Source organism: Euprymna scolopes, chromosome 11, assembly GCF_053919585.1.
Source record: "Euprymna scolopes isolate OS-2025 chromosome 11, ASM5391958v1, whole genome shotgun sequence".
Lineage (NCBI taxonomy): Eukaryota > Metazoa > Mollusca > Cephalopoda > Sepiida > Sepiolidae > Euprymna > Euprymna scolopes.
The window spans coordinates 20,100,003-20,116,859 of record NC_136492.1 but is presented as its reverse complement, the minus strand read 5'-3'; the positions used below and the strand labels follow the sequence as shown (position 1 = coordinate 20,116,859).

General features: G+C 33.8%; 1 protein-coding gene across 1 annotated transcript in view; it reads right to left on the bottom strand.

Moving 5' to 3' along the window:
• The window catches only part of LOC145287792 (radial spoke head 10 homolog B-like), a 77,242-nt gene extending 62,971 nt beyond the window's left edge, over positions 1-14,271 (bottom strand). The window contains exons 1-5 of the mRNA XM_080135624.1: positions 13,930-14,271; positions 10,242-10,317; positions 8,329-8,397; positions 4,157-4,215; positions 954-1,068 (exon numbers count right to left, since the gene is read on the bottom strand). Of these exons, the coding sequence (XP_079991750.1) occupies positions 954-1,068; positions 4,157-4,215; positions 8,329-8,397; positions 10,242-10,317; positions 13,930-14,210 (600 nt within the window). The 5' untranslated portion in view covers positions 14,211-14,271. The remainder of the gene's footprint in view (positions 1-953; positions 1,069-4,156; positions 4,216-8,328; positions 8,398-10,241; positions 10,318-13,929) is intronic.
• Between the last annotated feature and the right edge of the window lie 2,586 nt (positions 14,272-16,857).

Genomic DNA, 16,857 nt, shown 5'->3' with positions numbered 1-16,857 from the left:
TTAAATTTATTTCAGTAAACTTTTTTTAGGCCATTAAAAATTTATTGCTTTATTAAACCTAGGCAAAAGTTATAACCTGTTGGCTTAGAATGAATGCTTTATGCTAAATTGATGGTTGAATTTGTGTTTATTTTTACATTAAATACTAATCCCTATTTATCCCTAGCTGTGCATTGAACGGATACCATAATACTTAGTTCGTTACATCTGATCATAATAAAGGTTCATACAAAATTTCAGTCAGATCAACCCAGTAGTTTCTGAGAAAAAGTGGAATGGATAGACAAAGAGAAATATAGATATAAAATAAAATAAATGTAGACAAATATAAAAATTTAGAAAAATTACAACAAACAGGCCATGTAGAAAGTGTCGATATTTCACTTCTAGTTTGTACATGCTTATTCACGTTCATGCCTAGAAGAAAATCACCCAGAAACAGAATGGATTTATACATAAAATAAATGTGGAAAGAGGTTGGAAAAAATTAGGGTTGTGTTGTAAGAAGAAAGAGTAATTATATAAAATATGGACTGTTCAGAAGTGCGAAAAGTGCCACCAACATTCTATCTGAGACATTGCAACAGACACAAGTCAGGAAGAAAGTGGATTCAAAATCTCCAGCTGCTTGTGTTTGGTTACGTGACTGAGAGCTGGCTTCTGATTGGATGAGCCAGGGAGAAAGTGGATTCAAAATCTCCAGCCACAAGAATTTGGTCCTGCTTGTGTTTGTTACAATTTTTCTTTACTACAAATACCCCCTTCTTAATCGTGTGCACCGTATGAAAGTCTGTGTACAAAGGAATCCATGTTAGCTTGTTTGTATTTATGCTAGCCCATGGCCAAAGGGCCCGGGCAAAATCATGCTCCAACATAGGGGTACGCTGTCAGTTAGAGCTTGCGTTTGTTACAAATCTATCTGCTACATATTCTTATCTTTTCCAGTTTCTTACCTTTCCATGTTTGCGTCCCATATACCATTGCCCAGTATAAGACATGGCATTATCTTTAAATCGGTAAATACCATATCCATGCCGCTTGCCGTCCAAAACTTCTCCTTCATAAGAACTACAAAACAAAATAGAGCACAAATTGATACAAACCTTTAATGAAACCCAATACTTAGATAAACAGCTGTGGCTTCGAAATCAACTGGTGATTTGGGCATTTATTTTTAAATTAATGAACAAACATCAATTAACGCATGATAACTTTGGGTTTAGGCATAGTTTTGGGTCTGAAGCATCATTAGCACTAGCCAAGAGCTCCCCAACAGTATCTCACAATACCACCAGACTTTATTGGATTTTCGTCACTCTGTTGGATTGCCATATCTACGCTAATGTAGATAAAGCTTTTCATATTTTCTTTATGAATTTTATTCTTGTCTGATGGAGAAAGACCAAGACTATTCGTGGAGGTGGAGTTGGCAATAAAACCTCGGTATCCCATGTCAATAGGAAATACAATGGTTTTCCAGCCATTCTCATAGATCTTCATATCTTTCCAACTTGTGCTGCTATGCCCAGTCAGAATTTTCCTCAACTCAATGCAGAAAACTTTTTTTCAAATTAACGGATCAAATGACGATATTTGGACGCCGATTTGTTAACATTATTTTAGTTGGAAGTACGAGCCAGCATTCTAAATTGAATGCAATGTGACAGTCCTTATAGCCATCAAACAATAACGAGCTCTATTCTTATAAACTGTTGTATTTGGATATTTATTTTGACATGAATGTTTCTAAATTCATAACTGTCATAAGAGTATAAATAATAGAACTATATATTATTCATGGATCCAATACAAGCCTATACTGATATAAACAATTATATGAAGGTAATTTATAGAAGGCAATACAATCTATGTAGATTCACCTTTTATTAATACACTATATAGATATATATACACACACAGTGCCTGCAAAAAGAAAGTCCGCACTTGTATTTTTCAAAAACTGCAAATTTAAGCTAAATTTAATGTAACTGTTTAAACAACCTATACCTCATTTGATTCGCCTTTTATTCCTCTATAATTTTACCAAAAGTTTTAGTCAAATATGAATAGGTAAAATTATAGAAGAATAAAAGGCGAATCAAATGAGGTATAGGTTGTTTAAACAGTTACATTAAATTTAGCTTAAATTTTCAGTTTTTGAAAAAATTACAAGTGTGGTCTTTCTTTTTGCTGCCTGTATATATATTTCCCCCCCAAACCTCTGGCCTTGATGGAGGGGAGACCAAAACTTGCTAATATGATTTCAAAAGATTTGAAAGGGGAGACTTGATTCCAAACTTCCATTATATTTTAAATTTCTTTATATTATTCATTTTTATATTTATATCAGATACATATCAATGATAAATATTTCTCATATCATATATCTCCCCTCTTTGGTTTTCATACAGGAGATATAACATTAAATATAAATATTTAGATGAGAGCATTAGTCCGATTAATCTAAATAATACAACCCCCTCCCCTCATCTCAACAATTTAGAACTGTAACATAAGAGCAGATGTTTTGTCCACCATTTTGAAAATAATTAAAAGCAAAGGGAGATAACTCAATAATTCAAACTTGCGAGATTTATGCCGTAATGCCTATAAATTTGTATTAATCATTTAAAAATGATTTTCTTTATAAAAATAAAAGTACTCGATTAATTTTCGTAATTTTTGAAATATGATATTTTTATTTCGTCATGGGTAAATACGTCATAGAAATTTTTATTCATTTTTGTTAATATAGGAGGAATTTTGGACAAGAACCGATATTAGTTTTTCGGTATTAATCTTTATAAATTCACAGTTGCTGTATGAAATGTATGTTAGAAGTGCTCTCGTCAGCCTGTGTGGAGCAGCACATCAATAATAACACTGGAGAATAAGCCTTTTTAAAATGTCCCTCGATTTCTGTCACACATAAATAGTTGGCTCATTGGATAGCGATGTCTAATGGTCGGATCCACAAAGAGAGGGTGCTAGATGCCAATAATGTGTTCTTATATGCTTAATAGGAATCAGGGGAGATTACTCTGGTTACCTTCTATTGTCAGGGACAGATAACTCTTATACCTACTCAATTGGATAGTGATATCTAATGGTCAGCCCTACAAAGAGATGCCAGTAACCCTACTAGCATAGATATTCTTGACTACAACAAAATAACACCAAATAGTTGAAAACATGAAACTCTAAATACAGTGGTTATAAGAATACAATTAATATTTGCTAATTCATAATTGGAAGTTTGGGAGTGGAGAACCATTCCTGTAATAGAACAATAATTTTAAAATAAATGACAAAAGAAATAATTATAGTACAGAAAAGAAGTTTATCCAGTTGTGAATAATAGCCCTTTATGGCCTAAATTATGATATAGATGATTAAAAAAATATTTATTGTCAATTTTAGATGGCAGCATACTGAATGTAAGCAATGGACATTTGCAATCTGGTGGTATCTGGCATCTTCCCAGATACTGAACTAATATGTACAAGGCGTGTTTGAATCAATTTCCACTTTATTTATGCTGTTATAGTTATTTTATTTACGACTGTCTGCTTATCCTTCGGCTAACATTCACGTCTGTGGCGATTTCAATGTTCACAATGTAGAATGGTTAGCCCACTCAAACAAGACAGATGATGAAGGGAGGTTCTGTCATGATTTCTCCATTGCTTAAATGAAACCACTATCAATAATTTTCCCCACTCTTTATCTGTGCCTAAACCTAAACGTAGATTCCATCAACAAAGTTTCTTTCTTAGAACTGCATGCCTGTGGAACTCTGTTCTGTTCTGTTTTCCTGCTTTCCAACTGACTACAATATGGTTGTCTTCAAGTCCAACATGAACAAATTCTTGATGAGCCATTCCCTTAAGTAATCCAATTTACCAAATTTCCACTACTAATGATGACTACAACATGTTCCTCTTGACCAGTGTACACTCATTAACCATTATCCTCGAGTGATCTCTGGGCCTTGATAAGTGGTGACTTCTTTGTAAATAAAAAAAAAATCAAATCAAAAATATACTGTACAAAATGGAACAAGTAATATGAAATCAGGCCAGATGCCAAGCAAAAAAAAAAAAAAAAGAAAATGTTTTTTTCTAAAAGTATTTAAATATGTAATAAACAAACTTACCTGCCATCTGGATACATATAAATACCTTTCCCAGAAATGCGGTTATGATCAAATTCACCCTGAATCCAAAACAATTTTTTTTAATTTAATTAAACTAAAAAAAAATGAAAATTAATATCACATAATTAGAAACTAGCTTCTATTTTTTGTTTTAGTTTAAAAATATTAGGGTGCTTGTACAGTATAGGACACAGATGAAAGCCGGATCTCCAAATAAATTAACAGGAAAACTTTTTTGTATCAGGTAAAAAAATATATCTATACCAAAAATTATGAAAAATTATCAAGTAGCATTTTAATTAAAGATAAAAATCAGTTTTATTGTATTTTGCTTATCCACCTTTAATAAGAGCAGAAACACCCGTAAAACAGGGGGAGATAAGTCACTTTGTCATATAGCCAAGTAACAATCAATGGTGAATCGGCAAAATACAAAAATCTATTTCGGTGTAAGAAAAATATTCTGAGACTAAATCTGACATTTATTTCTTTAGATTAGGAACCGTTTTCATGTACTACAAATCATATTTAATAATTATTAGCATGGGTGCCCGGTGTTGCCCGGGTGTTTGGAGGTGTGTGTTGAGCAAAAAAAAAAAAAAAAGTGGTAGTAGGAAGGCAGGCTCGAACCCGTACTGCGAAGGAGGAAAGGAACGTGACGCCTTTGCTGTTACAACCAAACCGGAAGTGACATAGGTTTAAATTAAAGCTAGACAATCGAAAATATCGGTGAAAAAAGCGACTCCTCCCTGTAGAAAAGTGCCCAGTTGAAGATGAAGATATTAATGTTTTTAGCCAATTTTTCGGTATTTGTCATCGAAAGGTCGAGCTTCAAAACGATACTGATCTTGTGAAAATCCGTCGCCTTTGTCCAAAGTTTTAGGCAGACATGCAAACATACATACATACATTTATATATTGGTAACAAAAATTTTCAACCCAAACCGATTAAAAAGCTTGCCCTATCTCTGAATACCCTTTATGTAAAATTTTAAATGTTTAGACCAGAAATTGTCTAAGTAATTTGGTAGAGACCGCAGAAGTTAAATTTTTTTAAACTTCGACCCCTATTATGACCCCTTTACATTTATTGTTTGGGGCTCAAATCAAATTATTAAGTTAGATCCATGTCCAAGGAACCTATATCTAAAACTTTGAGTGTTTAGACCCAAAATTGTCGGAGGAGTTTGGTAGAGTTCTCAAAGGTTGAACTTTAACCCCTTGACAGCCAAATTTCTGGCCGAAAACCGATCACATCGATTTACCCAAATCTCAGTACCCTGTATATCAAATTTCGAATCTGTAGACTTAAAATTGACAGTTATTGCGTAGGGAAATGTACACGCAGACACACAGATATGTTCACTTTTATAGATATATAGATGTTATGTTCATTTTTGTTTTCTGAATAAATTCTGTCTGTTATACATGGTGTTTCACCTGATTTACTTCCCCTTCGCCTATGTCACGATCCAATATGTCCACTCAACGTGTAACCTTATCAAAGTATTCTTACCCTTATTGGAACCGTTTTTCATGAATAATTAATTTTCTATCTTATCGTTTTCCATAATGTTTCCATATGTTACTATTTGTGACATGACAATTACATAGGTACCATTTGTTTTACTCGAAATTCAATATTTTTTCATTAAATATAGAAGCACCAATTTTTTACTTATAACCGAAAAAGAAAATCAAGGGGAATATTTTTATTGAAGAATATAAAAAAAATTGTCTATCTTACGACAAAAATTTTATTTCTTTTTCTGAATAAATTTTTAAAGTACGCAAACAAAACTTTTTTTCTTTACTAATGAGTAACTGCTTATTAAGGTCCAAGGGTTCTTTGGAAAACAAATATATTTCAATAGACTGTAAAAATGAGAGGATGCTGAAATACATTAGACGGTTATAAGAAATTGATTTTCAAACTAACCTATCTCTGGTCAGGTCTATTTATCCCTCTTACTATCAATTCCATTTTTATTACTTTCTCATGTTTTCCTTGATCTTCTCCTGTGAAATAAATCTGCTATCTCAATTGTTCTATATCTTCTGACCCAAGAACTCTCATCCATTCTTTCAATGTGACCAAACCATCAAAATCTCCTGTTCTACACACATCTTTTTATATTGTCCAGATTTAATCTTCTTCCGGAGTCATCAGATCTATGTCTGTTTTTAAGACTCACATTACATATCCATTGTATTATTCTCATATCATTTCTTTTCATGCAGCGCATGTCCCCAACTCTCATTGACCAGGTTTCACTCTCATATGTCCTTGCACTGTGTAGATAACCCCTTTTTCTTCTACTGGTTAGTAATGGCAGAAGCTCTTTGAACTTATCCGATCCACTCATAACACCTACTCCACCCTATGCTCCAATGGTCCTGAACAGTGATAGCATAGATGGGGGAGCAGCTGCTTTTTATCTTACAGTTGGAAGCTCTCTTCTTATTTCTGGATTCCATACATAAGGGTGCTGATGACATAGGCCGTTTACACGGCCTATGTCATCAGCACCCTTATGTATGGAAGCGAAGTATGGACAACCTACAGCCACCAAGAATGGAAACTGAACACATTTCACACATGTAGTCTTTGGAGAATTCTTAGAATTTCTTGGAAAGACAAAGTTACAAACAATGCTGTGCTTGCAAGGGTATTTTTTTTTTTTTACAAAGGCATCACCACTTATCAAGGCTCAGAGGCCACTAGCGGATAAGGGTTGAAGAGTGTACAGTAGACAATTGAGCAATATAGTAATCGTTAGTAACGGAAATTTCGTAAATTTGTTAACTTATATGAAACGGCTCATCAAAAACTTGTTTACGTTAGACTTAAAGACAACCATATTGTAGTCAGCAGGAAAACAGGAAAACGGAAGACAGTTCCATGGGCGTGCAGTTCTAAGAAAGAAGCTTTGTTCATGGAATCTACATTTAGGTTTAGGCACAGATAAAGAGTGGGGGAAATTATTGATAGTGTTTTCTGCTAGACAGGTGTTTCTTGTGAAAGTTTGGAGAGGGGGGAACCATCGCAAAATATGTGCTGGATAGGCTATGTGCACCGCATGGACAATGGGAGAATCCTAAATGATATTCTCTACAGTGAATTCACCACTAACAAAAGGAAAATTGTCCGTCCTTACCTCCACTATGTCAATGTGTGCAAACACAGCATAAAAGCATGTGGTATTGACCTTATCAGCTGGGAGCCCAAAGCTAAAGTCTGCAACATCTGGAGACAAATGGTAACCAAAGGCCTGACCACTAATGAAAGAGCCATTGCAGAACAGGCAGAGACCAAAAGACAGTTCAGGAAGGCCTATCAACAAAACTCAACAGACCACTAATATGATGCGCTAACCTACACCTGTAATGCCTGCAACCGACAATGTAGATCAAAGATAGGCTTATTCATCCACAGAAGACGGTGTTCAATCACCTCTACAGGCACAACCCCATATTCTTCTAGACTGACAGATACCAACAACAATATAATCTATAAATATAAAAGGGAAAATGTATGTATGTATGTGTGTTCGCTTTTTCTGTGTATCTACAAAAGGCTTCTTTCAGAGAAGTGGTCGGTCGGTTCACAACTTTTAAAAACTTTTTATATCACATATAAATCGTAATATCTCACAGTTAACAACAAAGCTCGCCTGTCTATTTAATTTGCTCGATTTTGGGAAGATAAATATTCAATATTTGTCGCTCGCCGCATGTGGGTTAGTCTTTTTCCTATAACATCTTGAGGGAAAATAAAGCGTTCAGCAGTAAATACTATCCCGCAGTCAAACTTGACCTCATTAACTCATTAAAACGAGCACCTGCTAAATCCAAGTAGTTAAATAAATTCAAACGTGTTTCCGTAAGCATGTCGCGGTGGGGCAATGGTTAATGTCGCACGTTTTTTTTTCACAACTTTGCCTTAACAGTTCGGGTTCGATCCTCATACTTACTTTTTTTTTTAACCCCCCCCCCCCACACACACACCTCCAAACACCCGGGCAACGCCGGGTACCTCTTGCTAGTACAATATAAAATGAAAAATCACCAATCAAAATCAAAGTTTGCTATGTCAGCTTAAATGCTATATAGGCCCAACTTTTAATATCTCATAAAATCATTTTATGTTAAATAAGAATCTTATATCATACTTCATATACGACACCATCTGCCCATTTGTAAGATCCATTTCCATGCATAAAACCTTCATGAAAGTGGCCCTATATTAGAACAAAAAAAGAAAGAGCATAAAGTTAAATTTGATTCCGATCAGATTGGAAATAAAATTATCATACAACATTTATCATTGGATTATTCACAGACTAATGTTCTAATCTTGGGTGTTATTCCCACAACATTTTGACTGATGTAGCATCAAACCTTCTTCAAGTGTATCTTGTCAAACTCAGAAATATGAGAACCATCTATATATTAATCTGTAGTACCTTTAACGTACATATATAGGTACATACTAGCTGAAGGCATCCAAGTAATTTAAAAAAAATCTTTTTAAATCTCTTTTTAAGCAGCTCCCATAGATATGTTAGTTATTAAACTTATTTTTATCAGGCCTCACTTCCATTCGCTAATTAATTTTTATTATTTTCCTCTTTTTGATTGGATGGGTGCATCAAGCCTATACCTATTGACACTTTTACACACTTTGTTTGTGACAGCCGATAGGTAAACATCCGGTTGAGAGTTTATGAATCCCCACAAAAGTACTAGATAAAATCGGTCTTAAGTAACACTATTCTGGAGGTTGAAGGTTTAATCCTCAGTGCAATTGTGAATTAGTAAGAGCTTCTACCCGGTCAAGGTTGATGAAATGAGACCAAGATACCCCTTTGAATTAAATAAAGGGCTCTGTTCAAAATTCTGTGCAAATTCTTGAGCTTGATAAAAATACTCGAAAGGTCAATAAGATACACCTAAAGAAGGTTGGAGGTTACATTGGTTGAAACTGTGCAAAGATGAGAACAGTAGTCTGAATAATCTAATCAATCTTCATCTCAAAAACTCAAAAACATCATTTATCATTATTCAGTTAATTTAATTGGGACCCATATGTCCAATTTGCTGATTTTGCCCATTTTTTCCAGGTGATACAAATGATGTAATATAAATAAGGGAAAATTGAGATTTATGAGTCCCAAAATTATGGTTAAATATGGTTAAACTTGTGCTTATTTTTGCATTAAATACTAATCTCTCTTAATTCCTAACTGTTAATCAAATGGATACCATAATACTTAATTTGCTACACCTTATCATAACACAAGTCCATAGAAAATTTTAGCCAGATCAGCTCAGTAGTTTCTGAGAAAAAGTAGAACGGACAGACAGAGTAAGAGAAATACAACAGTAGATGTATGAATGAGAATATTTAACTAATAAACTATGCATGGCATTATTGAAATATTTTAAGCCATTTCACTTGTTTTCATGTGTATTGATAATAAAACAGTAGATCATGTATGTGTGTGTGTGTCTGTATGTAAATATTTAACCGATAAACTCTAAACTACTGGTCACATAACATTAAAATTAACAGGAAATAGTAATTGTACACCAAGGATGGTTTATAACGAGTAAAATCTTTGTTTGGATGGATGAATAACGCACACAGAAATATGTTGACAAGTTGAAATGCAAAAATGTTTATTTTGTCTTGCCGACATATTTCTATAAATTTTACATAGTTTTATTACGTTTGCGCATGTGAGGTTGAAGTGGTTTAATTTAAATCTTTCTTATCTATCTGGTGGTAACTCAAATGGTAGGGAATGTGGTTGGAGCGCTAAATGTTTTGGTTTCGATTCTAGCTGAAGGCACCCAAGTAATTTTTTTTAAATCTTTTTAAATCAGTATTATATATATAATATTCAATAGAGAATTGGCTCTGTAATAATTAAATACTAAATCTGCATGAATTAAAACAGATAGTGTATTTTATGACCGGGCAAGGCCAGGCGCCCCCACTCCCCACTAGTGTATGAATAAAATTGAACACAAATTGATAAATCATTCTTTTTAACTGAAAATTAATAATTTTTTGTCTTACCTCATAAGTATGTCCATCAATAAATTTAATGAATCCTTCACCTTCAAACAATCCATTTTCTCTTTTTCCTTCAAAACTGAAATCATAAAACAAAATAATCGAGTGAGTTCTTTTTTAACGTTAACATTATTCATAACAAATACTCGTCTAACTACAACAATTGCCAGTAGTTTCCTTTACTATATCAATGCCTAAAACTAAATGAAAATTCCTTGTGCAAATTTTATTTCCTAGACTTGTCTCTCATTGTCCTATTTTTTTTGTATTTTGTGTATATATAGGGAGAGAGGTCGACGATTTTGGGGGAGAAGCCTAAAGGCTCATTTTCTCTTCTTAAGACACACACACACACATCATCACGAAGTCCACCACCACCACCATCACAATGCTTATCTAGTTTTACTGGAATATAAAAATTTCATTGTAAAAGGGAGAACAAATAAAATGTCACAAAAATTTTGCTATGTAATTTTGCTGTGTTAGACTTTAGGAAAGATAATATACCAAACATTATGCAAATTAATCAAGCGGTTTTTTTTTCAGATAAGAAAAGAAAACATTTTAACGGCGAAATGTCTCATCTACCATTTTCTACTTACATTAAGGACAACAACCAAGGGACACAATTCAACACACAATCATCATAATGATACCAGCTAGAAATTGTTTAACGATTTTGTTTTCAATAAAACGGTTTTTACAAAATTCTAATTTTTTACATACAGTGGCACCAAAAAGAAAGTCTGCACTTGTTAATTCTTCAAAAACCGCAAATTTAAGCTAAATTGAATGTAACAATCTGTACCTCATTTGATTTGCCTTTTATTCCTCTATAATTTTACCTGTTCATATTTAACTCAGTTGAAGTATCCTAGAGTTCACGTCAATTTAAAAAATTAACTTCAAATCTAGAAGGCAAGAAAACCCCCCAAAAAACTCTGCAGCAACAAATGAGCTTAAAAAAAAAACAGTTTAAAATAAAATTAAACAAAGCATTTCTAATCGTAATTGTTGTTGTTTCAGGTTATACAACTTAACATTTAGTCCATATGCCTTGACTTTCTCTTCGTGATTGTCAGAAGCTCATTAATCTCCACCTTTCTGGTTTATCTAATTAAGACATCAGCCGCAGATTGAAATGTGATGAGAAAACGGTACAAATGACTGTGCAAAAGCACCAAAATACCAGCAGTGTTCGTGATGCCCCTAAATCTGGTCGTCCTAGAGTTACTTCTTACAGAGACAACAATGCTATCAAGATCCGCAGCCTCAAAAACAGATTTGAAACAGCTCCCCAAATCCAACGACAGTGTAATTTTATTAAAAAGTGCTCTTTTTCTACAGTTAAGAACAGATTGAAGGAATTTAATTTGCAAGGCTGTGTTGTAAGATGCAAGCCAATGATTTCTGTAAAGAAAAGAAAGCGCTGTCTGGACTTCGTCAAATGCAATGAAGATCATGACTCTTCATATTGGTCAAAAGTGATTTTTAGTGACAAAAGCAAGTTCAATAGGCTAGGCAGTGATGATAGGCAGTACATCCGTTGAAGGAAAGACAAAGAATTTAATCCTAGATGCTCAGTTTCAATGCTTCAAATTTTGGTGTGGGGTGTTACTAGTGCCAATGGTCAGGGCCTAAGTTCGCTTGCAAGGTCAAATTAATTCGACCAAGTACATTAATATGTTGACTGAGCATTTTCTACCCTACTTTGGTCGGAATTTGGGATGATAATGCTTCCATTCACACAGCTGGCAATGTCAAGAGGTTCCTGGAAGAGCATGATATTCCATGTTTGGATTAGTCTGCACAATTTCCAGACCTCAATCCTATCGAAAACGTATGGGATTACATCAAGCAACAGCTATGCAATGATAAAATTTCAAATTTGGAAGAACTTTGTGACAAAAATTTAAGTGAGATGCCCTTTCTCCGGAGTATTGCTGCAGTCTAATTCAAGGAATTCCCCAAAGATTGCAAGCTGTCAAATTGCAGAAGGGCTATGCTACTAAATATTAACTAGTTCATTGTGTTTCTGTTGTAGTTGTGTTGTATTAATGTTCTAAAGTTACATTTAAATAACAATTTTCCATTGTGCAGAGTTTCTTTTTGCCCTCTTGATTTGAAGTTAATTTTTTAAATTTACGTGAACACTAGGATGCTTTCATTAAAAGTTAAATATGAACAGGTAAAATTATAAAGGAATAAAAGGCGAATCAAATGAGGTATAGACTGTTTAAACCGTTACATTCAATTTAGCTTAAATTTGTGGTTTTTGAAAAAAAATGACAAGTGAAGACTTTCTTTTTGGCATCACTGTATCTATTTGCTTTAAAAAAAAAAAAAAAAGAAAATTTGATTTGGGAATCTTAAGTAGGACAACCCCTGGTGCGTGTGTGATTGAGAACTCTAATTAGGATTAGCATAGATAAACCAAAGGTAGAGTAACAAGGATGCCAATAGACTTACCGGGTTTGTATTACAATACACAGGCGTATGAAAAAGTGGTCAAAATATAAAAAAAATATAACAAACAAATGTCAGCAAAGGCAAGATAAGTTATTCTTCTACTCATCTGGAAAAGTTTTTAGTGGTTTTACTCACTAAAACGTTTCATCAGTTCGAAAATCATAGTGTTTATCAGTATATGTGGAAAAAAACAAACAAATGGGGGCCAGCTCTGTGTTATATACGTTAAATTTGGGAAAATAAGTTAAACCTAAAACATTATACAAAATACTGTTAGAAACCCACCAAATATGTCAGTCTATACCATGGTAACATATTGAGTGGGTTTCTAGCAGTATTTTGTATAATTGCATGTACAACAGTTGCCACCATTTATAACAAAGAATTACATTGCTTAATATCCGGAAAACTACTCATTTGTGGAAAATTTAAATGCGATATTTTATGTTATGGTGGTCATTGTTGTATTGCGCAAAAGCACGCATATACTTTTTTAAGCAAAAAAATAAAAAACAGATTAACTCTTCATTATCTTGAAAATTCGTTACGTTGAACAAATATGGCCACTGCGTTACATTCCTACATGAAACCTGCAAAAAAATATCTTTTCAGTATCGTGAAAACTAGTCGCTGCTGGACCCAATTTTAAGTGCGATATTCGTTTTCAGCACACCCGAAAACTCCTAGAAAACAAGTTTTTTTTTTTTTTAGGTAAATTTTGTGTTGGCTTGCCAGGTCACAATTACTAAAATAAATAAATAAATAAATAAATAAATAAATAAATAAATAAAAGAACCTTTGGTTCTTTTCCAGAATCGAACTTAATTGGAAAAAAAAAAAAAAAGAATGCAAAAAAATCTGTACTATGTACTTACCTGTCAGAAAGCAAAAATTTCATCTTCCAAAAATCACGTAAATTGATCAAGTAGTTTTATTTTTAACTAAGAAAATCAAATTTTATGAGTACGCAACAATCGCAACAAACGCAACAGCAACATTGGACTGGCAAGCACAAGAAATTCAAACTTGTGAGCGCAGCCTTGTAGTGCTAACGATTTCACATTAATCGCTTAAAATCGTTTAGAAATGATTTTCTTTGTAAGCAATAAAACAACTTGATCAATTTACGTGCTTGTTGGAATATGACATTTTCTTTCTGTAACCGGTATGTAGGACTTTTTTTTTGAGGGGGGGGGGGTTAAACTCTAGACTTGCACAGAACCTTTCAATAATGACATCGGTTAACATTGGTCCATCATAGATTTCTGCCACCGAGTGTGCGTGATCCTCTTCTTTCGACGTTTCGACTTCTCTTCGGCTGTCTTCATCAGCTTCTTCCTCTTCTTCGGCTTCGTCGGCATCTTCTTCATCAGAATCGTTTACCGACGGGTCCTCTTCTTCGACGACCACCTGCTGTACATCTTCCGCCTTTTTCACAGATTTCTTTTCTACATCTTTGTTGTTTTTACCTTTCGGCTGTTTCGTACTGCTCGCCGTCGACATCTTGGTTGGCACGCACGCGTTGCTAGGCTCCGTTAAAATAAATAGACATGTTGGTTTCCGTCGTTGTTCTTATTGTTGTCAATGTAAATAAAACTATTTAAAAATAAGTATCACGACGACGCTATAATCACAATTATCGACAATGATAACTTTATTTGATAGTAATGAAGAATACAGATCGGGCTCAAGTTACATTCAAGTTTCACAGTATCGTTTGTTTATTAAATTATTAGGTGAAATAAAAAAAAAAAAAATTCTTTCTCCCATGCTAAAAATGGATGGGCATTTTGCACTTTTGCAGTATCGACAACAAAATGAAAAAGGTCAATATACAATAAATAAATGTTACCAATTGTCAAGGACCCCAAAATCCTTTAAAAAAATTATTGGTCGGTGTTCTGTTGTAGTTAAAGTACCCCCCCCACACACACACTTTTTTTTTTTTTACTAAGATAAAAACTTAGGGTTTGTGTTACTTTGCATACATAGATTCGAAAAAAAAAAAAAAATGATTTAAAAAAACAAACAAAAAAAAAACAACAAAAATATATAACAAATGTTATCAAAGGCAAAATAAGTTACTCTTCTACCTATCTGGAAAAATTGTTTTGTGGTTTTACTCACTTTAAAACGTATAATCGGTTCGAAAATTATTAAGTGTTTATCGATATATTTGAAAAAGACAAATGGTGGCGAGCTCTGAGTTTAACACGGTAAGTTTGGGAAAATGAGTTCAAACTAAAAAAATTATACAAAATACTGTTAGAAACTCACTCAATATATGTTACCGTGGCATAGGGAACATATATTGAGTGAGTTTCAGTATTTTATCGCGAGCTATGTGTTTTATACAACAATATTGCAAAAATAGAATTTAACGTGACGTACGATTTTTTTTTTTAAAGTGCGGTAACATAGATGCATAAGCATCTAGTTTTGTTTCAAAATATATGAACATTTTAAAATAAAATTACAAAAAAAACTTTCTAATACATATTTTAATTTTTACTGTCGAGGAAAACTGTAAACTTTCGGCGCAGGAAGGTAGCCAAAAGTTTTGCCAGGAAAATTAGTGTACTTTACAGCTTTCGACTTACTCTCGTACTGGATTGGGTGGTTTTGGGGAGGGGAGAGGAGGAATATCATGGTCCTGGTGTTGAATTCAACGTGAGAAAGTTATACACAAGAGTAATATTTTTGACTTGGCAAATTCGTGACAAAAATAGGAAAATTCTGTTAGTTAGTACCCGACTAAAAAACATACTGCACTACTGCAGTTGCCGAGAGATGGTCAGGTAAAAATAGGTGCCTTATTAAGGTGCGGGTGAGATCACTTTCAAATGAGAAAGGGGTACATGAAAACAAATAACAAGTCGATGCAGACAATCCACCTCACACCTACCCCGTCACCAGAAATAAATTAGGTAAAGAAATAAGAAAATATTACTAAATGATATGCCGGATGGCGTAGTGGCAAATTATTTTATATTTATTTCTATTTTCGGAGAGAGTTATCATTCAATTTGTCAATAAAAACAAAAGTACTCATGCAGAGAGTGATCCGTGCTGAAATAATAACGTTATTATTTAAAAAGCCATTCTTAACATTGGAGGGGAGGGTGTTTTGTACCTATTCTGTACTTTAACCTTACAATTGAATAAAATCATATCAGAAAACTTTAATTAAACGTGGAAATACGATTTAAAAAATAGCGCGGATCACTCTCTGCATTAGCACCAAAACGAATTATTTTTTGTATTATTTCGACTATTATACTCATCTTGTTTTTTTTTTTTTTTTTTTTCACAACGTTTCAGCCGATGTAACTGTGAGAAATTTCACATGCGGCAGCCATCTTTTCTTGTTGTCCGTCCACGCATTAGTGGTCGGCTGTTATTGGTTTAAATGTGAATGTGTCAGGTGATTTGACTTGGTGCGCTTTTTGTATCTTGCTTTCTTTTTCAGTCTAACAGAAACGCAGCATTGGGATAGACTCAACTCAGCGGTTCTCTCTTTCGAGGGAACCAAGACAATCCATTCATGGTCACCAAACAGTTGGTGAACGAAGGCCACATCTCTATAAGCTGAGACAACTTAGATTGCTGTATTTATCCTAATTGAGGATGACATTCAAGAACTACTCTGCATGTTTATTTACCAAATATTGGATCTTATCTTATTTCATCTTGAGTCCCAAAGGGATCACAGATGCCTCATTAGAGGCGCCATCATTCCCACCGAGTTTACCATGAAACATTCATGGATCCTTCCAAAGGAACAATGAACTAACATTCCAACAATAGGAAATCGAACTAAAGGCTCCATGCATATGGAAGCAAATCGGACCACCGTTTTGCAAAAGGAATATACCAGAGCCAAAGAACTTTCATTGCTGTTACTTGTGAATAAATTTTGAGTTTGAAAAGGTATGGCTTTTGTTTGTGGAATTCATTTGCTTCTGCAGGGAGGAAATTGAGTGTGTGAGAAAGAAATTTCTTACAGTAACCTCCGACGATCTTCAGGTGCATTCAAACTAGATCTTATTGGTGAATAGTGAAAAAAAAAATTTGGTTTATTTGCTTTCCCAACGAACACAGCCATTAAAAATTTAAAACGCAAATAGTGTCAAGTCTTTAAAAAAAATTT